General features: G+C 36.9%; 1 protein-coding gene across 1 annotated transcript in view; it reads right to left on the bottom strand.

Moving 5' to 3' along the window:
- The window catches only part of LOC134535633 (uncharacterized), a 527,534-nt gene that overhangs the window by 124,637 nt on the left and 377,784 nt on the right, over positions 1-25,113 (bottom strand). Inside the window, exon 3 of the mRNA XM_063374810.1 lies at positions 6,262-6,313. Within this exon, the coding sequence (XP_063230880.1) occupies positions 6,262-6,304 (43 nt within the window). The 5' untranslated portion in view covers positions 6,305-6,313. The remainder of the gene's footprint in view (positions 1-6,261; positions 6,314-25,113) is intronic.

A 25,113-nucleotide genomic window follows, 5' to 3' on the forward strand; every position in this document is an offset into this window, starting at 1 on the left:
AGTGTTTTTGTGTCCTCTCTAGCCTTGAAGGTACTGTCATTACCAGACAACGTGAAAACATTTCAAATCCAATAATAATATAAATTATGAAAATATTGGGCAAACAATGAAATCATTATGCATTGCGATAAATACATTAATATATTTAGTAAATATATATATATATCTTAATAAATATATAACATGTTTGACTGAGTGCAAATGATAGAAGTTTTGCATGCCCATAAAGACGCGAAACCTTCTGAACTGAAATTTGAATACGTAAATGCAACGATAACAGTCAAACGACTCTCAAGTCGTTTCAACCAAATTAATTCGTAGTTTAGCCACAAAATAACTGCTGCTATAGAGAAGAGAACGAAATATATAATTCTTTTAAACATTCAGAGTTCCTGAGAAGTTTTTAATTGAAGAATTTTCAACCAAAGCTCTGCCTCACTTTGCTAGCTAGTATTCTTCAGGCTATTCTGCCTTTATAGGCAATGCGATTTCGATGAATTTTCCATTCCCGAAACGAGATGGGAACGAGATGCTTGTGAACTTGCATTAGCTAAAATTAACTGCAGTCGAAACAAAGAGCAGCGATTTTACATTCCAGTCGTGCACTACGAATAGCAGCAAAATATTTTTTTTCTCTGTAAACAGTAGTATCTGGTTGCCACTTACATTAAATACTTTTTCATGGAATGGTATTGTTTTATTACATGACTATGCTGCTTGTTGTGATAAAAGTTCAAAAATAAAATGGACACAAATATTGTTTTATAACAAAGCAGAAGTTTTTTTCTTTGTCTTACAACAAGAAATAATAAATTAATCAGGTATTAAAAAAATTATTTCAAGAGTATCCCTAACATTAAAAAAAACTTTTAACTTAAACATTGACTCATGGTAAACATTTTCTTCGTGGAAAAAAACTGAAACAAACTAGTTGTTAAAAAAAGTTTTTATTGATACGTGAACGGCAGCCAATTACTCATCGGCGTTTATTGTTGTCGGGAATGGGACGTGTGTGGTTGTGTTTAGTTGTTCCACAATTCATTCGCCATTCTAATATTACGTGTCCATAATTGTCTCATAAATTTCTGGCGCGTGTCAAATAATGTTTCGATTGTATGAGTAAATCATAGACAAATGTTTAACTGGTATTGGGAAGATTAAAAAAAACATTGCAAAAATAATGTTTCACATAAAAGTAATTCATAAGATTTCGAAGAACTCGCAAACATTCAGTAAGTCATTCCGATACATGCCAACTTTTAGACAGGGAGAATCAGGGATTTATGATTCACTAAGTGATGTGAGACAAAAATACACGCTTTAAGACGTTACACAGAAAAAATATTTTCTATACTTTTACAAAACATTACTTTGAAAACCAGTTGCCAAGAAATAATTTTTAATTCTACAAGAAATATATATAATCTTTGTACATCACATGGCAATGGTTAATTTTCCATATATGTAATACGTTTCTCGAGATAGGCATAATACTGAGTATTTCTTACGAAAATTAATCATCGTTTTATAATTTAATTGATCTTTCATTCAAGCAAATATTTTTAAACCAGGAAAACATTAGTTGAATATTCAATAGTTTGACTTTAATTTGATTTATTGTGCTTTTTAATGTGCGAAGTTAATTCTAGAAAGCTATTAATGAACGATGTACTTTACTTTAACTCTTAGAGGTACTGAAACAACACAAACAAAAATTCCCGGGTAATACTACGGACACTATTTTGAAGTGGTACAGTTGATTTGAAGTAAAAGTACAAATTTACAAATATCAGAAATTTTATATTACTATTTCTGTTCCATTTACAAAATAAAATTACAGTGTACGTGAACATGATAGTCCAGCGTAACCTTAAACCAATGAGGAAACTATAAGTTTCATCTGCACGCTTCCGATAGGTGCATTTTCATCTGCGTGACTGACGAGCGCAATAAAAAAAAATTGGTTGTCTGTAAAGTCGGTTTACGGACGATATTTTAACGTCATAACAAAACATTGATGAAATGATTGCATACTTTTATGAAAAAAATTGAATCATTTTTATAGAATTGTCACTATTTTGTATGGATACAAAGAAGGAGTGAAATGAAATCTACAATTCCATTGATAAATTTATATTTATTTGCACTCATTAATTCAAATATGTTTATTTCTTTAACGAACAGATTATTTTAACTATAACTTTTATACATGTTTGCCATTTAACTTCTTCCAATCTGTGTTATTCTGTTAAGGATAGGACGATGATAGGAAAAGTAGGAAACGAATGGGAGTGTTTCAAGTTTAATGTGCCTCGAAAAAGTCAAATCGATGGTTGTTCCAATCGAGTGGAAGAGAGATAGATGCGGCGCAAGCGTACAATGAGCGTAACGGGACACAGCGTAACGGAAAAATGTGCGTAACGGGACACTTGTTCGTGCGTGCAGCCGGCGTTCATCGATTTATTAGACGTTGTCACGTCAAAAAACAACTCAAAACCTTCCGCGATAGCGGCGTTTTAAGCGTGATGTGTCATGTCAACAGTACACAGCGGCTTGTGTTGATTGCGTTTCATAGTTGATGCCTCTTATTCCGCCCAGCATTGGAAATACGTTTTTAAACACAGTTTTACGGTATTGAAAAAAATTATTGAATGTAACATAAAAAAAATACACATAACTATAGTTCCGTGCATTTTCTCTTTCCTTAAAACATGCAATATCGGAATTCGTAATGAATTTTGGTTTTTAATAGAATATTTTAAGGTCTTACAGCGATTAGATTGGTGGTTTTGTTATATTCATAAGAGGAAACTTGAAGCAAACTAAGATTACCAAAAAAAGCTTATGTCAAGTAAATGGAAGCAAATATGGATATGGTTAAACTGCTAAAATGCTAGAAAACAAATTTATAATGCGGATAAAAAATTGTAATCCAAATTTGGTCAAAAAAATATATTTTTTGAATTTGGAAGGAACTGAAAAGTTGAAACTTCTTCCATACCCAGTCATCATTCAATCAAAGTGACTCGAAGCAGTGTAGGAATGTGGAGGTTAAAAATCCTGAAATTTTCTTGCTATTTTCAACTTCAGTATTAAAAGCCAAACCGATTAAAAATTAAATCAAACCGTCGTATTTTATTTTGGTATTTAATATATTTTTTTAAATTTTCTTTTTCGTAATGCACACGTTAATAAACAAAGGAAACACAAAAATTGTATACTGTATCTTTAATTGAGATAATTTTAAAAGAAGTTAGCCAAAACTTAAATATTTGGGACAAGAAAGTAAATACTAAAAATATTTAATATTCAGTGACACCACTGGTATACACCACGACTAACAGTCTGACGGATTATAACTAAAACATTCCCCACGTAGGTTGTAATCATCGAATGCCCCAGCGCTTAGACAACACAGCATATCTCCACTAGTGTACACAAATAGCCAGCTGGAGCCTTAAGTCCAATCACTAAACTCTGCAAGCGTTTCGCTATTTACTGTTCCTGGTTGGCGACTCCAGGGTAGTGTGAATAAATGTATAGAGAGTACCGGGAGTAAGGTGCTTGCAAGCAGTGTACCAATCGTTAATTCTTGTATATCATTGAACGTTTACTAACCAAAATAACTTTAGAAAATGTGTGTCGTATTGAACGTAGTTTCGTACAACTTAGGTTGTTGAATATCATAGCATTTAGTTTGTTCAAGTAGCAATATAAAAACGGATACACAACTCATAATGGTAAAATAATTCTTCACTGTATAAAATAATATATGCAACTAAATGAATAGGTCAGTTCATTTACCAAATGACATAAACAAACATTTTAACAAAAAAAAACCGACTTCAAAATAAACAATTCCAACACAAAATAATATGCACTAAAAAGTAAAAAAATAATTGTGTATTCTTCTACAACTTAATAATCAAATTACTTTTTCTACTCATCAATATGTATGTACGATCTATGTGTTTACCACGCAAGAAGGTAGGTAGGTACCAACCCACTTCAAATATAACTCAACACATACCTATGAATAACAAACAATGATCAAAATGTTTTATAGAGTTCTCCTAAGTAAAATGAAATGAAAAATATTAGACTACTTAAAAGTCAATCAAATTATTACGATAATATAATGTAGTTACAATTATTGTTATTTTTGGAGTCGGTGTCAGCCAAGGAATGAACGAGAGATAGATGCGTCACAAGCCCTCTCTGTATATAGTTTGTTTAGCCCTCTCCCTTGCACGCTCGGACATTTCGGAACGTGGCACATTTTCGTGCGTGCAGCCGGCGTTCATCGATTTATAAGACGTTATCACATCAAAAAATATTTCTTAAAATATTATCTTATTGTTATTGTTAGGTATATTGTAGTGTTTCCTTGGCTGACACCGACTCCAAAAATAACAATAATTGTAACTACATTATATTATCGTAATAATTTGATTGACTTTTAATTAGTCTAATATTTTTCATTTCATTTTACTTAGGAGAACTCTATAAAACATTTTGATCATTGTTTGTTATTCATAGGTATGTGTTGAGTTATATTTGAAGTGGGTTGGTACCTACCTACCTTCTTGCGTGGTAAACATATAGATCGTACATACATATTGATGAGTAGAAAAAGTAATTTGATTATTAAGTTGTAGAAGAATACACAATATTTTTTTTTACTTTTTAGTGCATATTATTTTGTGTTGGAATTGTTTATTTTGAAGTCGTTTTTTTTTTTTGTTAAAATGTTTGTTTATTTTTTTCATTTTTAGGGACTCTGAAGTACACGAACTAATTTGTCTGAATATGGGTAGACCTACTAAACGTGCTGATCAAATGAGAAAGCGCCGTTTAAAGGTCTGAGGTACCAAACCTAAAATTAATAAAGTACTTTTTTTTACTTTTTATTGCATTTTCATTTAAGTATATTATTTTGAAGTCAGTTTTTAGATTTTGTTAAAATATTATTTATTTATACTTTTTAATTTAAGTTCGTAAATATAAATACAGGTATGAAGTGTTTTTTTTAATAATAATATATGTTAATGTGCTTCTTCATTATACAGATCATTATAGATTCATGTACCAGTATCGGCCCGTGTTAGTCGTGTCTTATCTGTGTCTTGAAGAACTACCTCTTGAAGTCACGTTTAACCAAATTAAATGAAATTAAAATAACAAACTTAAAAAAAATGTTGCTATTGCTAATTAGCGCCATGGCAGGCTCCTAAGAATTGAAGAGTTCCGTTACTTTGTCATGGATCCCATGATCAGAACCTAACCAAACTCTCATTAAAATACCCTTGAAGTAAGTCTTTTCCAATAAAAAAAAATTATCGAAATCGGTTGGCGTGATATTGAGTTATTCGTCCTTTTGTCGCGCACACATTTAATGAAAATTTAAGACTTATATGGTTTTCTCATGGATGCCATTGCCAGAACTGGACCAAATTTAAATGGGACCACAAGGGAAGCACCAGCTTTCAAATGAAAAAAGAATCATCAAAATCGGTTCACCCAGTCGAACGTACTGAGGTAACAAACATAAAAAAAAAACATACAGTCGAATTTATAACCTCCTCTTTTTTTTGAAGTCGGTTAATAAAATAAGGGCCAGTATAGTTTTCTCTATAAAAGGACAGTTTAAAAGGCATATTGGAACCCAATAAAATTTATTAACTTCTTAAAAAAGAATATAATAAATATACTGGAATCTGAAATTCGATATTTACCGTTAACGTTATTTACTGAATAAATAAAAACGTACTTTTAATCATCAAACATCAAATAAATAGTTAGCACATAAGAAATTCCGTCATATTATACTGATGTAAATATTTTTCAGAAAATCGAATTGCCTGTGTGTTGGCTAGCAAGAAGATTTACACACAAACATTTATTTTAAACAACAAATAATACACCACCACCCCCTCCACCCCAATACACACACAATGAATGATTCTCTATATATCTATCTATATATATACTGTGTGTATGTATATATATATATATATATATATATATATATATATATATATATATATATGAGAGAAACAATCTGTTTGTACTGTCGAGAAACATTCTTCAAATGCTGAGTATTTATTTGAATAACCAATACACGTTTCTTTGGCTACTTGTGTGCAAACATTATATTTTCTGAAACTAACGTTTTTAGCACATTTCAATTAATTGCATGGCAGTTTCAAGTTAGTGAAGTGAAAGTATAAGCGCAGCTGCGAAAAACGTGAAGAAACTTACCAAAGTCAAATGTTGCCAGGAATAGCGCTGCGACCGCGTACATGTCTGCCAACTGGAACAAAAACACATAAAGAGATAATGATAAACCTAAACTATTTAACTAAACAATAGAAAAGTTTGTGCACATTGAAGTTATGAAGAATTTTAAGACACAAAATTATACCTTAAAATTGTATCGTAATTCTCATTGTGATTTGTGAAATTAAACTGAAATCATCAACTCGTCATTGGTGAGAAATTAAAAAAAAAATGCATTTGTATGGAAGTTGGTCTTTTTACACAAGGGCTGAGTTTAAGAGCAGAACTACGGGCCACTTAGTGGCTGTAAATGATTATACGACGATTTTTAACGGCAGCACTATCAAAACATCTTATTTTGAAAATACAAACAATTTTTTTCAGTTTAAAATCCTTACTTTCGGAAGGGTAAACAGAGGCGTAACGAAAAGTGCAACGATCACGATTAGGGCACTGGTGACATGAAGAGGGATAGAAATAAAGAATAAACAAGAGATGAGCCAAATGTGGGACTCTGGCAGGCTATTGGTCACCATAATTATTGTTACGACTGTGAACCTGTAGTGTGAAAATCATTAGTGCAATTTATGGTTTAGTTTTAAAGTTTCAAACGAATTTTTGAATGTTCGGCTTTATTGTTCAAGAGTAGTTTATAAATGGGCATACTGGGACAGGGTCCAGGGTCAGGAACCAGAGGAGGGGATCATGAACGACCACCCTGACGTCACGATACACATATATAATTATGATGTCACCGTTAAAATTTTCGTTATGGCGGCCATATTGAATTATGACGTCACGGTGGCCATTTTGGATGACCTTTAATTTGAACTTTGACCGTAATCTTTACTTTTGACCTTGATCTTTAAACTTGGCCTTGAACTTTTACATTGACATTTGACCTTGAATTTTTACCTTGACCATAGACCTTGACATTTTACCTCAGTCGCCATCTTGTCATTGAGCACCCCAATAAACGAACTTTCCAATTTTCGTTATGACCTGACGAGTCATCACCTCTATTTACTCTTCCGGATGTAAGGATTTTTCACTTCTAATAACATGTCCGTCATCTTGGATCTGATGTTACAACAACTTTTTTAGATTCTGACGACACAGCCGCCATCTTGTTTTCGTCTGCTGGAGGCACCCATCATGGATGACAACACGACCGCCATCTTGGTTTTAACTGTTCCACTGGAGGCCACCATCTTAGATTCCATCATTTTTGTTTTTGATTTTTTGATGTGCGTTCCCAGAGAGCATCAGCATCGCTCTACCTCATGCACATACGGTCGTTATTCCAATACCTGCTAATGTTGTTTTTCCCCTTGTTGACACAAAATTAATGTTTTATACAAAATACATTAGAAGGGCTGTGATTCAAACGATGACAGCTCAGAAAACATATGCTTTTAACTGAACAGCCATCGAAACAATTACCAGGCTGCAAATTAGATAAGGTATATAAATAATTACGCATATTCTGACATTTTATTTTTATTTGAAGGAATAATAAAATATTAACCTTTTCCAGACCAAGCAGCCATATTTTTTTTTTCAAAACCAGCTATCAGGAGCGCTAGTTAACATATAGCGCCGGCTAGAAGGCTTCGCCACCATCTTGTTTCCAGTAATCTCTACCAGGAGAACCAGCGTACACAACATCTGCCAGAGTGCGTTGCCAGCATATTAGTTCATTTTTGCCCACTATAGTGCCGGGATCATTTATTTCCAGGGCGCCCGCCGTCTTGACTGCCATATATTATGAACCGTAATTATGTAGCTAAAAATTCAGAAAGAATTCCATAATTCTTAAAAAAAATACTTATTAAAATAATAGTAGATTGAATAGATTCTTGTTCTCGGTTTGATATCTAGTCGATGAAAAAAAGGTAATTTTAGGTAAAAAAAATATATATTTTACATAGAAAATGGTGAATAATCCTAAAAGCAGCTTAGGTTCATAATCAACCAGCCTCCAATAAGCTAATGGTGACATATTGGCAGCCATCTTGTAAATTTGTAATAATTAACCTTGAAATTCAGAAAAAATTCTAAAAGCCTCAAAAATCATCTGTTAATGTAAGATTGACTCGACAGGTTTCCGATCTTGGTTTGATACTTGGCCAGTGATAAGAGTAACTAAAGCTTAAAATAAATTATAAATTCTGTTTACCATTACTTTTAGAGGAGTTTATTAATAATTCTCTATACGAAAAACGAATCTGTACAGGTAACCTATTCTACGGGGTAAAAAACGTTGTCGCTGGCTACCACGAAAGTCTAATTTTTCGTCTAATTTTTCGACACTTGGACTACGTTCAACCAGGTCATGTTCAATGTTAGGCGTTAAGACCAAGCATCTCTGAACCAAGAGGTATTTTTCAATGACACTCGACGAACATTTTAAACAGACCATGTCCAATGTCAGACGTTTATACCAGGTATATCTGAACCACGCGACCAATCATGTCCGGAGTACAGACTTGAAGATCCACAATCAATGGAAAGGATGCACATTTGGAAGCACATTCAAACACAGGAAGCACATTGAAAAAGGAAGCACATTTAAAGAAAAGGACACACATTTTTACGAAAATTTTTACTTTGTATGATACGACCTCGTCGCAGGAATACAGCACAGGGATACGATCTCATCGCCACAAGGATCCGTTCTTATCAGTAGGATACGATGATATAGGCTTGACTACGTTCATTTTACGAAAAGGATGTACATTTTCAGGAACATTCAACTAAGTAGATGTAATCGTTTTAACTGTCTTTGACCCCAACTGTCGTTGTCTCCAACTGTCTTTGTTTCCAACAGTCTTTACTTCCAAACGTCATTGGCTCCAAAAGTATTTGGCTCCAACAGTTTTTGTCTCCAAAAGTCATTGTCTCCAATAGTCCTCGGCTCCAAAAGTCATTGGCTTCAGCTGTCTTAGGTCTAACTGCTCCAACAACATTTGCCTACAAGGTGACTTGGCTATGAAGCTACAATACTTCAAGACTACGAGCCCACGAGACTACGAGGCTATGAACTACAAGAATGCGAGGAAACAGGACTATGAGACTACAAGTCTACAAGACTTCAACTAGCTACGATTATATGAGGCTACGAAGCTACGAGACTACGAGGCTACTAACCCTACGAAACTACGAGGCTACATAGTAACCGGCTACGAGAATACGAAGCTACAGGCTACGAGACTACAGGGCTAAAGGCCTGTCTGAAGTCATAGTAATCGTCCAAGTAATGAATCTCTTTGTTTGACATGTTGTACCAACACTTGCTCTTTCATGGGGATGCGAAATGCTCACTCTCGATATCAAGAGAAGGAGGGTTTCGCTATACACCAAGGAGAAGGAAGTTCGTCTTGCATGATAAAGGTTCTCAGCCGTCCTAAGGCATATTATTTTACTGAGTAATGATTTATTGTTTGAATTCCACCTAATATAGTATCGTAAGTGCTGATTTACTAACAGAAATTCAAATATTAAACGTAACTCTGAATATAATTTTATTTGTTTCATTAAGTAAAAATTTTTAATGGAGAGATTGATTTCACAGAAATAACTAGAATCACTCGGAAAACAACAGCATATGTCTCGCCAGGAATAACCAGGAGCAAACGGAGAAACCCAACAGAAGCGTCGCCTTGAGTGACCAGAAGAACTTGGAGAAACCAACAAAATTTTGTCAGAAATAATCAGGAGAACATGGAGAAAACCAACCAAATATTGAGATGAATAATCAGGATCACACGAAGAAAACCATTAAAATATTGGCTGGAATAATAAGGAGCTCACGGAGAAAACTAACGGAAGTTTTCCTTAATCAAGATCAGTGAACCACAAAAAAAGTAAAAGTAAAAATAAAATAATAATTACAAAAAAAAAATACAAACAGCTCTGGTTTGCGTTAGAAACTCTATCCATGCTGAACAAAGAGAAATTTATAAGCTTGCAGAAGCGGTTTTTGTAATATTGCATACGATAGACAGTCAGGATTTTTCCCTGGTCATAGTACATATATGAAACTTCTGGATATAACCGACGATGTATATCGAACACTAGAAGACTCAAACGCAGTCATTTTATTGTTCCTTTACTTTCCTAAACTTTTGACACTCTAAATCATTAATTAATCTTATCGATATTAACTTAAATTGGGTTTTCTAGGGCCAGTTGGCTGTGGTTCAATAACTATTTATCAGACCGGCAAAAGCAAATTCATGTATGCACCAATGCAGGATGACTAGCGTCAAGTAAAAAGCACATGAAGCTGGGAGTACCACAAGGCTCTATATTAGGACCTCTTATATTTCCTCTTTTCGTATTAGGGATGCCACAATGCTTCAAACTCATGAAGTGTCATCAGTATGCTAACTATACCCAGATGTTAATATGTATCCGTGCCTGCTGATGAACTATCGCATGCAGTGGTTAAAATAAACGAAGACTTAAGTTTGTCACACAATTGGTGCGTTCAAAACGCTTCGGAATGTGTATACGTGATAACAGGCACGTAGAAATATATTAATAAAATTAATGATATTTTAATAAAATTATTAATAAATAACTGTCCCATCTCTGCCTGCCCAAATTACAGAAATCTTGTTATAACATTTGATGAAAATCTAACAAACATACCTATACTTATTTCCCTACAATATTACCGACTTCGGCACCTGTACAAATTAAAACACACATACCTCCCCCCCCCTGAAATTAAAATTAAACTTTGTAACTCACTTGTGTTATCTATTTTTAATTACTGGGCAGAATTATTTGTCTGCATTGACAAAACATTGATTTATAGAATTCAGAATCTTCCTAATGCGCACGTTTTTTAAATGATTAATGCAATAAGGAATTTTGATTTAATGCAGTTATTTGGACAGACGTTTATAATTATAAGAAATACGATCATGTAAGTTAGAAACTATCTAAAAAAAACTAGCTCAATATGGATCACAGACGAAAATTTCACTTTGTAATCCAACTCAAAAATACACCTTTTAGAGCGTCAACGAATATCTTGTATTCTAAACTTTCTGAACAGTTGGTAAAACATTGCTACAACGCCAGACATAGGATAAATGTTCAGATACCTAAGCACCATAGCACCTTCTTCAAAAGATCATTAATTTATTACTTGGCAAGCCATTTGTGGAATGGCATACCAGACTCCCTTCGGCAGAGCACGTCCATCGCTCTTTTCAAAACACGTTATCACGCACTGTTTCACAAGAAACCGTCAGTTGGAACCCTGCCGCATTATCAGATGCAGCGTATTGGAAGTGTGACCCTACCCAGTCAGTATTACCAAAGACGAGTCATAAGTTGCAGCGTAATGTATAGAAATAAACTTTTTAACTATGTTTTTTACTAATGTGCACTATTTATTTAATTTATTGAATGGCTAGCAATACTATTTTTATTTTGTTACTTATTAAGTTTCGTATATTGTTTTCTATAGCGTGGTTTAATATTTAGTGTTGTTCTGATATTTTTCTTTTTATAATGTGTAAAAAAAACACAAAAAAATTGAAAATCGCCCTAGTGCTTAATTTTGTTTGTGTACAAATAAAATAAATAAAAATATCTCAAATTAAATATTATGGAGCTCTATTAATTTTTTTTAATAACCACAGGATATTATGTCGATTCATGCCAATAAGATCATTTGATTTAGATTTTGGAACTCGCGGACAATAAATAAAGTTAAATATAAAGTTTAACTTGAATAGGTAAACAATTTAACTTTAAAACACACAAGTTCAGTAGGTGCATTGCCTTAAAGCGTTTTTTTTATTGAATCCAAAAAATTTCAACGTCCTAAATGATAATCTCCTTTAGTTACGTATAATCTTCTTTAGTTAGCGTGCTTGTCAGAAATGCCTACATGATTTACTTATAAACTGTGGGATAAAACTTTTTTTTTTATTTTCCAAGCAAGTTAGATGCTCTCTTATTTCATGCTACAAGTTATGTTTCCATCTATTGTTTCTCAGGGAATGAACAAATGTTTGCGTGAAAACTTTCCCGCGTCAGAGTGAATTACCGAAACTCTTCAAGAGCTGTGAACTTTCCTCAGGCAAAGTACGAAAACCGCTGTAGGTGGAGCGCTGCTATTCACGTAACGAAGGATGAAAAGAAAGGCTGTCAGGCGTGTTCAACTCGCTGTAACTATAGATGTTACTGCGAACTTTTCTAGAGTCAGATATATTTCAGAGACGTTGCTTAAATGGATTTCAGGTAATGTATTTATAAACTCTAACTTTTGTTCCTTGATGGAAATGCACTTTTAAGTAAACCAGGAATTTATGCGGTTTCAGATTTCATTTTATTTTTAATAAAGTTTATACAACGGACAAAATTTCTAAACAAATATATAATTACAACCGTGTTAAAGGTAGGAGTAATATTTCAATTAAATGATCTTAAGATAGAGTTGGTGAGTTATCACACATCCACCTAGCCAAACAGATTTTATATAAAATATTCTCATCCACCTAGCCAAGTAAAAAAATCCTATTTGTCTCGGCATACAGGTGCGGTAGATTTCTAAAATCATATTTATGTTCGTTGTAACCAATAGAGCCATAGTTTATTTTACGTAATATTTTTTTAGGCGACCGTTCAATGTAATGTTTAGAATGTATGCATTGACTTTGAACGTATTTCATACTATGCCTTCTAAAACAGTAATCATTTTTTTGTATTTACCCTTTATTTCTTGCAACCCTTGGTTGGTGTTAAAAAAAGCTTCCACACAAACGTTTTCGTTTTAATTATCTGGAGGTATTATACCTGGAAAAGGATGCAATATTTTTCATACTAAGAGAGTTCTAGTGATTTTTCATTTCAAATAACATTACTCACTTCCACCACTTTTTTCCGATGCTACCAGTTAACGAACTCGTACAATATATTCTTTTTTTTAAATTTAATTACTAGTCTAGAAAATAATAGTAACATTTGTTTGGTGCAATGTCCATAAACAGTTATATGGATTTGTGTGTATTGGTAACGACTACAGTAGATACTCTTTGACTTGTTCCTCGTGGCAAATCAGTGAATATAGAAAAATGTTGAGATAAATTCTGTGCTAACAGAAAAACACAAAACTTATGTTTGAAAACCTTCAACTTAAGTCTGACATATCTCTCTGCTGAAAATACGAGTGCCGAATTGTAATGTACTAGTTTAATACTGTTATTGAAGTAAAAATATACTTAATACCAGATTATATTTAAAATGCGATTTAATATATGATATCTAATTTTATTGCTTTCAGAAGGTGCAGTGACAGAAATGTTAAGGAACAAGTTTCCAGTGAGTCTGACTTACATCTTTCTGCTCAAAATACGATTGCAAATCCTTCAGAGAGTAGCAATTTTCCTCAAAGGCCAAATTGTGATGTCCTTGTTTAATACAAAACTCTGTGTCAACACACACACACAAAAGAAAATCCAATAGAATATAAGAAGATAAAAAATTTAATCAACAACAATCATTCGATGGATACGAATACAGTGTATAATCAAAGATAACAAATGTGTTGATGCAATGACTAAAAAGATTGATGAAAATGTTAAACGTTTAGGTCAAGAAACCTCTTATCATTCTTGTTAAACAGATAATCTTAAACCAATTCAATTACAACATTGAGGGAAAAGAATCTCTAGCAAACCACTGGAATTTTATTTAAGCATCCAGCACGACTTCCTTGAAATACATTTTAAATGATTCGGCACTTCCCGTGAGCAATACGGCACAAACTGTGGACCACAGAATGCAGTGGACAAGTATTCTAAAGAAAACTTTCTTCTGCAGCAAGCAAATGTGAATTTAACTGATAGTGGGGACCGACAGTGCACAAAGACCAATAGAGTGTATGTATAGATATTTCCAAGTAAAAAAAAATGAACACTTGTTACCTGAAGCTCGAAAGTCTACTTGAATTCACGTGGATAACCAAGTCAAAAATGGTGTTTACGTTAGCAAAAGTTTCCGTACATCAGGGTTCTTGTTTGGACGACTGCGCCTGAGCCACCCGCAGTGCACGCAGCACGCATGACGTCACGGTGCGTGAGCAAACCAGCTCGGAGCTGCTCGGACACCTTCGCCTGTCGTCTGTATGGCGCGCTTTCAGCCGGAATTGCTGTCGATTGTTCCTTCCTCCGGGAACAGTCTGGTTGCTTCTAGTTCCTAGTCAGTGGAAGAATTCAAGGTACAAACACCGTCATTCGGCAAGGCAGAGAGAGAAAGCACACAGCGAGACAAGAGAGAGATACCGGAACACGACGCACGAGACACCAGTAGTATATGAATGTATGTTCTGGGACTGGCTTCTGGCTGTGGATTGATGATTGTCGACCGCCATCTTGGATTGTGACGTCACAGCGGCCATCTTGGATGACCTTGACCTTGACCTTTGACCTTGACCTGGAATTTGATCCTCAAAAATCGCCAAAAATGACCAAAATTGGGCAAAAATTGCCCAAAATTCCTCAAAAATCGCCAAAATTTCAATTTTTTTGAAAAAAATTTCCGCCAAAAAATCTCAAATAATTCCACAGTTCAAAAATTAGGATTTCGAAAATCCTCAAAAGTCGCTTTGCCCTAGAAAAAACGAAAACTCCTAAAAGCGGCTTAAAACTCCTAAGAGCTAGCCGCTTATAAACCGCCGACCTTGAAAATAAGGATGTCATGGCAGCCATATTGGATGATGATGTCACCGTTGCAAATTTTGTTACGGCCGCCATCTTTAACTTTTTTATTTATTATCCGATTTTAATGAAAAAAAATTTAAAAATTATAAAAAATTCATTTAATAAAAATTTAATAAATTATTTATAAAAAATGTACTTTACGACACGGAGCTCAGAGTCCTCGGTTCGAACCCGGTGAGGGCAAAAAAAACAAACTAAAAATGACATCCGATCCTTCCCTCGTGGAGGGCGCTGGCATACTGACTCCCACCACTTTTTTCAAAGCATATATATTCACCTAGTATGACGTCATGTCCGCCATCTTGTCTTCGATGCTGGAAGCCATCATCATTGTATCGTCGGCTAGAGTGCGCTGACGCCATGTTAGTTTAACTCTTACCCGCTAGAGTGCAGAAATCATTTATTACTAAGGTGCCCGCCATCTTGAAATTTGGCCGCCATCTTGAAAATCCGTAATTATTTAGCTAGAAATTCGGGAAAAGTTCCAAAATTTATTAAATAAATATGCAATCAATATACTGATTGACCCGGTCAGTTCCTATCCTTGGTTCGACCCCTGGCCGATACAAAAAAATTAAATATAACATCAATTTAACATAATAGTAACAGGTTCGAGGAATTAAACACCGCAAGTTCTTTTACAAACAGAATATTTATTACATAATTTCTATTCTACTACAGGATCACTTACGAAAGCTAGCAAATTTATAATCAATCATTTAGTTCCGCATCGGTGTGAAATGACTTATTCTTAGCTCCAATCGGTTTATACTAGACAGAGTCCAACCAGATCCTTTACAGACATAGTTTCTTCTTGACAGAGTTTCTGGATACCGTGTTTAACAGTTTGCTTCACATCGTTAGAACTGTAAATTACTGTAGCCGATGTCTTGAATGCACACTTTTTCACTTTGTCATCTAACGGATATGGCTTTCCATATAGACAGTCCAACCACAAGTTATATTTTAATGGTCCGTTTGTTGCTACGTCATCAGTAAGCTGATTGATTATGTCCTGTCTGATATCATCAAGAAAAGTACAAATATCCTTCGACTCACCGAACGTATTTAGATAATAGTAGTCTTTCAACGTTCCACGAAATGCAGTCTGCGCCAAGTAGAAGCCATTATCGTTCACTTGTAATGCTCCGAACACAGTCTTAGGTTTAGGTCCATGTTCAGTCGTCATAGCAATCGGTTGCTGCGCATCTGTTTTTTTGATTGTACGCTCACGAGCCTTCAATCTAAAGCGAGGAGTCGAAATGTCTGCAGGTAGTTCAGCAGTAGGCACACGGACATCACCTTTACATATTTTCGCATGTCGTCGCAAACTATCAATTCGAGTAAACCATTCATGACAATCATCACATCGAAACTTTATACGAGAAGGATTCTTTTTGCATTTGCTCCGCTCATGTCTTCGTGCATCATGGGAAAATGTGAACGACATATCACAGTAGCTGCAAGGATACCGTGCCGATGTAGACGAACCTTTCAGACCCGATCCAGATATGGACGTTGCAACAGTAGTACCATTTCCAGGCATACTCTTATGAACATCGACGCATCGCTGTTGCACCGAAACCTTTACTTTCTGCCGCACAGCAGGACCTTTACATGTCTTCATGTGCGTTTTCATATTATCTTTTCTGGCAAACTGCTTATGACATTTCTCACAAACAAACATTTTACGATATAGGTTCTTGGCACATTCTCTCTTCTCATGCCGTCGAGCATTGCTGCTGTTTGAGAAAATCTTGTCACAGTAACAGCACCGATGTTCGTTAGTTGTTGTCGATTCGGCATCCATTGAAGTCTCCATCGAGGGCGAAACGAAGTTCGTCGAGTTTTCCTGCACAGCCAGCACTGCCGGGATTAAAGTCTCTCCTGCTGGTGGTATCGCGTCTGTTGAAATCTCCTCCAGTGTTGTCGACGTGGTTGTCAACGGCATCTGCTCCTTCTCCGTCGTAGCTGTCGTAAAGGTTCCCGTAGACGATGGTACAACCTCCATCGAGTTCGACGTTAAAGTCGGTAAAGATGCCATCGAGTTCGCAAGAACAGGTAATTACGTGATTAATGCACCAGAAGAAATAAACTAGGTGATCCTTACACCGCCGACGTCAGTAACAAACTGAGCGCCCTGCTGTCTAGGACTCGCTTATATACATGCACCGTATGGAATAATACGCTAGTCAAATCAAGAAACATCTACAATAATACTAGAGTCAAAACAACATTAAAAATAGAAGGACCATCAACAAAAAGGAAGCACATTCTGGAAGCACAATAAAAAAAAGGCAGCACATTTGGAAGCACCGACAACGAAAAGGCAGCACATTTGGAAGCACCGACATCTAAAAGACAGCACCGCCATCGAAAAGGCAGCACATTTTGGAAGCACCGACAACGAAAAGGCAGCACCGTCATCGTAAAGGCACGGACCGCAAGTCCTGGTCATGTCAATATCAGACATATAGACCATGAACACAGTACACACAGGAAACGGATCGTACACACAGTACACACAGAAAACGGAACGTACACACAGTACACACAGAAAACGGAACGTACACACAGTACACACAGAAAACGGAACGTACACACAGTACACACAGAAAACGGAATGTACACACAGTACACACAGGAAACTGAACGTACACACAGTACACACAGAAAACGGAACGTACACACAGTACACACAGAAAACGGAACGTACACACAGTACACACAGGAAACGGAACGTACACACAGTACACACAGGAAACGGAACGTACACACAGTACACACAGGAAACGGAACGTACACACAGTACACACAGGAAACGTAATGATCACACATACAGTAGCGGAAACACACACAGGCTTAGTTGGAAATCAGAATACAAGAAATAAAAACATTAAATTTTTACTTTTAATATTTTATTACTTCTCAACATTACACAAATACAAGTAAAAGAAGCCATTATTGTATGTAGCCAGCTTTCCTCAGTTCTTTGAGTATGAAGGATATTTCTTTGATGCACGGATAGTTTCCTGCACAAAGCGAGCCATGTAGAAGTCTTAGCCGGTCAACCAATATGTTTGGATCTTTCCATGATGTATAATCAATCTCTTCTACCACCATCTTACTTGCTTGTTTATTATAAATACTTTTAATATCACAATCGTCCCAGTGATCATAATAAGCATTATCAGATTTATTTATTATAACACGACGTTTCCATCGTTTCGGTCTCAGGACATCGCCACATTCTTCGATCTTGTCAGCTCTAGGTGCTTCATCACAGTCTATGCCTTTGTCAACAGCCTCAGAGTCACTGTAACAATCACTGTAGAAGACATCCTCTTCACCCAGATTACCGTATGAATTCGCTATCGATGATGTCGAAGTGTCTTCATCGTCTTCATGCTTCCTTTTTAGGAGTCCATCATTTTTACAAAGAATGGAGGATCTACTGAATATAGGCTTGAATGTATTCTCACTTTTCACGGTGTTGATACTTCCATTAGTTTCAGTCTTCCTGAAGCCATTAGCATCCTTCAATTTATGTTCTTCCTCACGATCGGGTGAGCTAATACCATCACGCTCAGGACAAGGAAAATTATTGTCATAATGCAGATCACTCTTCTTTAGTCTAGTGGATCCATCGGTGTCCTCTATTCCGTAAGTAGTCTTGACTTTACATGTTCTACCATGTCTTTTTAAGCTGTCAATTCGTGTTAACAACCTGCTACAACGATTACAGCTTAACATGTTGCGTAGTGGGTTTCTAGCACAATCATTCTTCTCATGACGTCTAGCATTCCTTCTCATGACAAAATCCTTGCCACAGTATCTACAGCGGCTTCCTTCCGATTCAGCTATAGATAACAAACCATGATCCATGGTAGCTTCTGTGACTAATGTTAGATACAAACTGTCAGTTTTCTCCAATTGGAACCATTTCTTAAATAGAGTTTTTGAAATATTACATCAGCGAGAGTTAAGTTATCTAATGCAAAGCAAATTGATGCAAGTAGTTCTGGCTGTCGTCAACAGATGGCGCCACGTGTTGCTTGCAGGTAAATAACATATATTTCATTAATGTGGGATGCGGAACGCTCACTATCGATCGCAAAGGGAGGTTGGCTTCGATAGTATCCAAGGAGAAAAATGTTCGTCCTTCCTGCTAGTGCTTCTCAGATTTCTCACGGTCCGCCATCTTGGATTACGACGTCACGGCGACCATCTTGGATGGGTGTGACCTTGACCTTTGACCGAAACTGCAGGAATGATCGCAAGCACACGGATTAACCATAAAAATATTGATAGTTATAATCAGGAGCACACGGAGAAAACCATCATAAAATTGGCAAGAATAATCAGGAGCACACGGAGAAAACCGCCACAAGTTTTCTTTGATATCATTTAAATACAAAAAAAACGAAAAAAAAAATTAAAACATTCTGGCTTGTACTAGAACTCTATCTTTGCTCAACAATGAGAAGTTCACAAGCCAGAATGTTTTAATTTTTTTTTTCGTTTTTTTTGTATTTAAATGATATCAAAGAAAACTTGTGGCGGTTTTCTCCGTGTGCTCCTGATTATTCTTGCCAATTTTATGATGGTTTTCTCCGTGTGCTCCTGATTATAACTATCAATATTTTTATGGTTAATCCGTGTGCTTGCGATCATTCCTGCAGTTTCGGTCAAAGGTCAAGGTCACACCCATCCAAGATGGTCGCCGTGACGTCGTAATCCAAGATGGCGGACCGTGAGAAATCTGAGAAGCACTAGCAGGAAGGACGAACATTTTTCTCCTTGGATACTATCGAAGCCAACCTCCCTTTGCGATCGATAGTGAGCGTTCCGCATCCCACATTAATGAAATATATGTTATTTACCTGCAAGCAACACGTGGCGCCATCTGTTGACGACAGCCAGAACTACTTGCATCAATTTGCTTTGCATTAGATAACTTAACTCTCGCTGATGTAATATTTCAAAAACTCTATTTAAGAAATGGTTCCAATTGGAGAAAACTGACAGTTTGTATCTAACATTAGTCACAGAAGCTACCATGGATCATGGTTTGTTATCTATAGCTGAATCGGAAGGAAGCCGCTGTAGATACTGTGGCAAGGATTTTGTCATGAGAAGGAATGCTAGACGTCATGAGAAGAATGATTGTGCTAGAAACCCACTACGCAACATGTTAAGCTGTAATCGTTGTAGCAGGTTGTTAACACGAATTGACAGCTTAAAAAGACATGGTAGAACATGTAAAGTCAAGACTACTTACGGAATAGAGGACACCGATGGATCCACTAGACTAAAGAAGAGTGATCTGCATTATGACAATAATTTTCCTTGTCCTGAGCGTGATGGTATTAGCTCACCCGATCGTGAGGAAGAACATAAATTGAAGGATGCTAATGGCTTCAGGAAGACTGAAACTAATGGAAGTATCAACACCGTGAAAAGTGAGAATACATTCAAGCCTATATTCAGTAGATCCTCCATTCTTTGTAAAAATGATGGACTCCTAAAAAGGAAGCATGAAGACGATGAAGACACTTCGACATCATCGATAGCGAATTCATACGGTAATCTGGGTGAAGAGGATGTCTTCTACAGTGATTGTTACAGTGACTCTGAGGCTGTTGACAAAGGCATAGACTGTGATGAAGCACCTAGAGCTGACAAGATCGAAGAATGTGGCGATGTCCTGAGACCGAAACGATGGAAACGTCGTGTTATAATAAATAAATCTGATAATGCTTATTATGATCACTGGGACGATTGTGATATTAAAAGTATTTATAATAAACAAACAAGTAAGATGGTGGTAGAAGAGATTGATTATACATCATGGAAAGATCCAAACATATTGGTTGACCGGCTAAGACTTCTACATGGCTCGCTTTGTGCAGGAAACTATCCGTGCATCAAAGAAATATCCTTCATACTCAAAGAACTGAGGAAAGCTGGCTACATACAATAATGGCTTCTTTTACTTGTATTTGTGTAATGTTGAGAAGTAATAAAATATTAAAAGTAAAAATTTAATGTTTTTATTTCTTGTATTCTGATTTCCAACTAAGCCTGTGTGTGTTTCCGCTACTGTATGTGTGATCATTATGTTTCCTGTGTGTACTGTGTGTACGTTCCGTTTCCTGTGTGTACTGTGTGTACGATCCGTTTCCTGTGTGTACTGTGTGTACGTTCCGTTTCCTGTGTGTACTGTGTGTACGTTCCGTTTTCTGTGTGTACTGTGTGTACGTTCCGTTTTCTGTGTGTACTGTGTGTACGTTCCGTTTTCTGTGTGTACTGTGTGTACGTTCCGTTTCCTGTGTGTACTGTGTGTACGTTCCGTTACCTGTGTGTACTGTGTGTACGTTCCGTTTCCTGTGTGTACTGTGTGTACGTTTCGTTTCCTGTGTGTACTGTGTGTACGATCCGTTTCCTGTGTGTACTGTGTTCATGGTCTATATGTCTGATATTGACATGACCCGGACTTGCGGTCCGTGCCTTTACGATGACGGTGCTGCCTTTTCGTTGTCGGTGCTTCCAAAATGTGCTGCCTTTTCGATGGCGGTGCTGTCTTTTAGATGTCGGTGCTTCCAAATGTGCTGCCTTTTCGTTGTCGGTGCTTCCAAATGTGCTGCCTTTTTTTTATTGTGCTTCCAGAATGTGCTTCCTTTTTGTTGATGGTCCTTCTATTTTTAATGTTGTTTTGACTCTAGTATTATTGTAGATGTTTCTTGATTTGACTAGCGTATTATTCCATACGGTGCATGTATATAAGCGAGTCCTAGACAGCAGGGCGCTCAGTTTGTTACTGACGTCGGCGGTGTAAGGATCACCTAGTTTATTTCTTCTGGTGCATTAATCACGTAATTACCTGTTCTTGCGAACTCGATGGCATCTTTACCGAATTTAACGTCGAACTCGATGGAGGTTGTACCATCGTCTACGGGAACCTTTACGACAGCTACGACGGAGAAGGAGCAGATTCCGTTGACAACCACGTCGACAACACTGGAGGAGATTTCAACAGACGCGATACCACCAGCAGGAGAGACTTTAATCCCGGCAGTGCTGGCTGTGCAGGAAAACTCGACGAACTTCGTTTCGCCCTCGATGGAGACTTCAATGGATGCCGAATCGACAACAACTAACGAACATCGGTGCTGTTACTGTGACAAGATTTTCTCAAACAGCAGCAATGCTCGACGGCATGAGAAGAGAGAATGTGCCAAGAACCTATATCGTAAAATGTTTGTTTGTGAGAAATGTCATAAGCAGTTTGCCAGAAAAGATAATATGAAAACGCACATGAAGACATGTAAAGGTCCTGCTGTGCGGCAGAAAGTAAAGGTTTCGGTGCAACAGCGATGCGTCGATGTTCATAAGAGTATGCCTGGAAATGGTACTACTGTTGCAACGTCCATATCTGGATCGGGTCTGAAAGGTTCGTCTACATCGGCACGGTATCCTTGCAGCTACTGTGATATGTCGTTCACATTTTCCCATGATGCACGAAGACATGAGCGGAGCAAATGCAAAAAGAATCCTTCTCGTATAAAGTTTCGATGTGATGATTGTCATGAATGGTTTACTCGAATTGATAGTTTGCGACGACATGCGAAAAACTGTAAAGGTGATGTCCGTGTGCCTACTGCTGAACTACCTGCAGACATTTCGACTCCTCGCTTTAGATTGAAGGCTCGTGAGCGTACAATCAAAAAAACAGATGCGCAGCAACCGATTGCTATGACGACTGAACATGGACCTAAACCTAAGACTGTGTTCGGAGCATTACAAGTGAACGATAATGGCTTCTACTTGGCGCAGACTGCATTTCGTGGAACGTTGAAAGACTACTATTATCTAAATACGTTCGGTGAGTCGAAGGATATTTGTACTTTTCTTGATGATATCAGACAGGACATAATCAATCAGCTTACTGATGACGTAGCAACAAACGGACCATTAAAATATAACTTGTGGTTGGACTGTCTATATGGAAAGCCATATCCGTTAGATGACAAAGTGAAAAAGTGTGCATTCAAGACATCGGCTACAGTAATTTACAGTTCTAACGATGTGAAGCAAATTGTTAAACACGGTATCCAGAAACTCTGTCAAGAAGAGGAGAACTATGTCAGTAAAGGATCTGGTTGGACTCTGTCTAGTATAAACCGATTGGAGCTAAGAATAAGTCATTTCACACCGATGCGGAACTAAATGATTGATTATAAATTTGCTAGCTTTCGTAAGTGATCCTGTAGTAGAATAGAAATTATGTAATAAATATTCTGTTTGTAAAAGAACTTGCGGTGTTTAATTCCTCGAACCTGTTACTATTATGTTAAATTAATGTTATATTTAATTTTTTTGTATCGGCCAGGGGTCGAACTAAGGATAGGAACTGACCGGGTCAATCAGTATTTTGATTGCATATTTATTTAATAAATTTTGGTACTTTTCCCGAATTTCTAGCTAAATAATTACGGATTTTCAAGATGGCGGCCAAATTTCAAGATGGCGGGCACCTTAGTAATAAATGATTACTGCACTCTAGCGGGTAAGAGTTAAACTAACATGGCGTCAGCGCACTCTAGCCGACGATACAATGATGATGGCTTCCAGCATCGAAGACAAGATGGCGGACATGACGTCATACTAGGTGAATATATATGCTTTGAAAAAAGTGGTGGGAGTCAGTATGCAAGCGCCCTCCACGAGGGAAGGATCGGATGTCATTTTTAGTTTTTTTTTTTTTGCCCTCACCGGGTTCGAACCGAGGACTCTGAGCTCCGTGTCGTAAAGTACATTTTTTATAAATAATTTATTAAATTTTTATTAAATGGATTTTTTATAATTTTTAAATTTTTTTTCATTAAAATCGGATAATAAATAAAAAAGTTAAAGATGGCGGCCATAACAAAATTTGCAACGGTGACATCATCATCCAATATGGCTGCCATGACATCCTTATTTTCAAGGTCGGCGGCTTATAAGCGGCTAGCTCTTAGGAGTTTTAAGCCGCTTTTAGGAGTTTTCGTTTTTTCTAGGGCAAAGCGACTTTTGAGGATTTTAGAAATCCTAATTTTTGAACTGTGGAATTATTTGAGATTTTTTGGCGGAAATTTTTTTCAAAAAAATTGATATTTTGGCGATTTTTGAGGAATTTTGGGCAATTTTTGCCCAATTTTGGTCATTTTTGGCGATTTTTGAGGATCAAATTCCAGGTCAAGGTCAAAGGTCAAGGTCAAGGTCATCCAAGATGGCCGCTGTGACGTCACAATCCAAGATGGCGGTTGACAATCATCAATCCACAGCCAGAAGCCAGTCCCAGAACATACATTCATATACTACTGACACCAACTCCAGTCCTCCTGCACCGTCAAGAATCTCGCCCGCTGTCATCACCCCGAGTGCAGCCTCTTAGGTTTTGGACTGTGGTAAGCCCCGTTCGTCATTGGCAGCCGCCATAAACTGTGCGACTTTTTCTTCGTGCTGATGTGAGGTCTTGGAATAATTGGCGATCCGAAGAAACGAGTAGTAATTGATACTCGTTTTGGACTTAGTAGTTTGTGGTCGTGACGATTAAGGGTTGATAGAGGTTGGCATGTGGCGACAGCGAGTTTGGGAGCCAGCGAGCGTGTTGGGCGAATGAGCATCTGACTGTATACTTTATCTTGCACGAAGTGTTGGAGTTGAGTAAAAGAACTTAAGTCTGTCGTCGTGCCGGCGTTAGGCCACACTGGGGAGGGTTGAAAACTTGCTGCAAGCAATAAGTTGGCGAGGCAACATCATGGCGACATGTACAGATGTGATTGAACTCGGGAACAACTGCCTGTTTTGGGACTTTGACAAGATTGCCGCAGTGGTCCCAAATCGGAGTTGCGTTCCCAGTCTGACGAGTGCACGCACCGCATGCCTCCTGTTTCCGAGGGGCGTTTGAGGACTGACCTTTGGACATCACTCCTTGTAGAGGAGGCGACGAACACCAATATATAAACTAAGGCGAGTTCCATACATCTCACACACCGCAGATTAGTAGAGGTCGATGGTCAATTACAGCTCTTCCTGGAATAAGAGA

Source organism: Bacillus rossius, chromosome 10, assembly GCF_032445375.1.
Source record: "Bacillus rossius redtenbacheri isolate Brsri chromosome 10, Brsri_v3, whole genome shotgun sequence".
NCBI lineage: Eukaryota > Metazoa > Arthropoda > Insecta > Phasmatodea > Bacillidae > Bacillus > Bacillus rossius.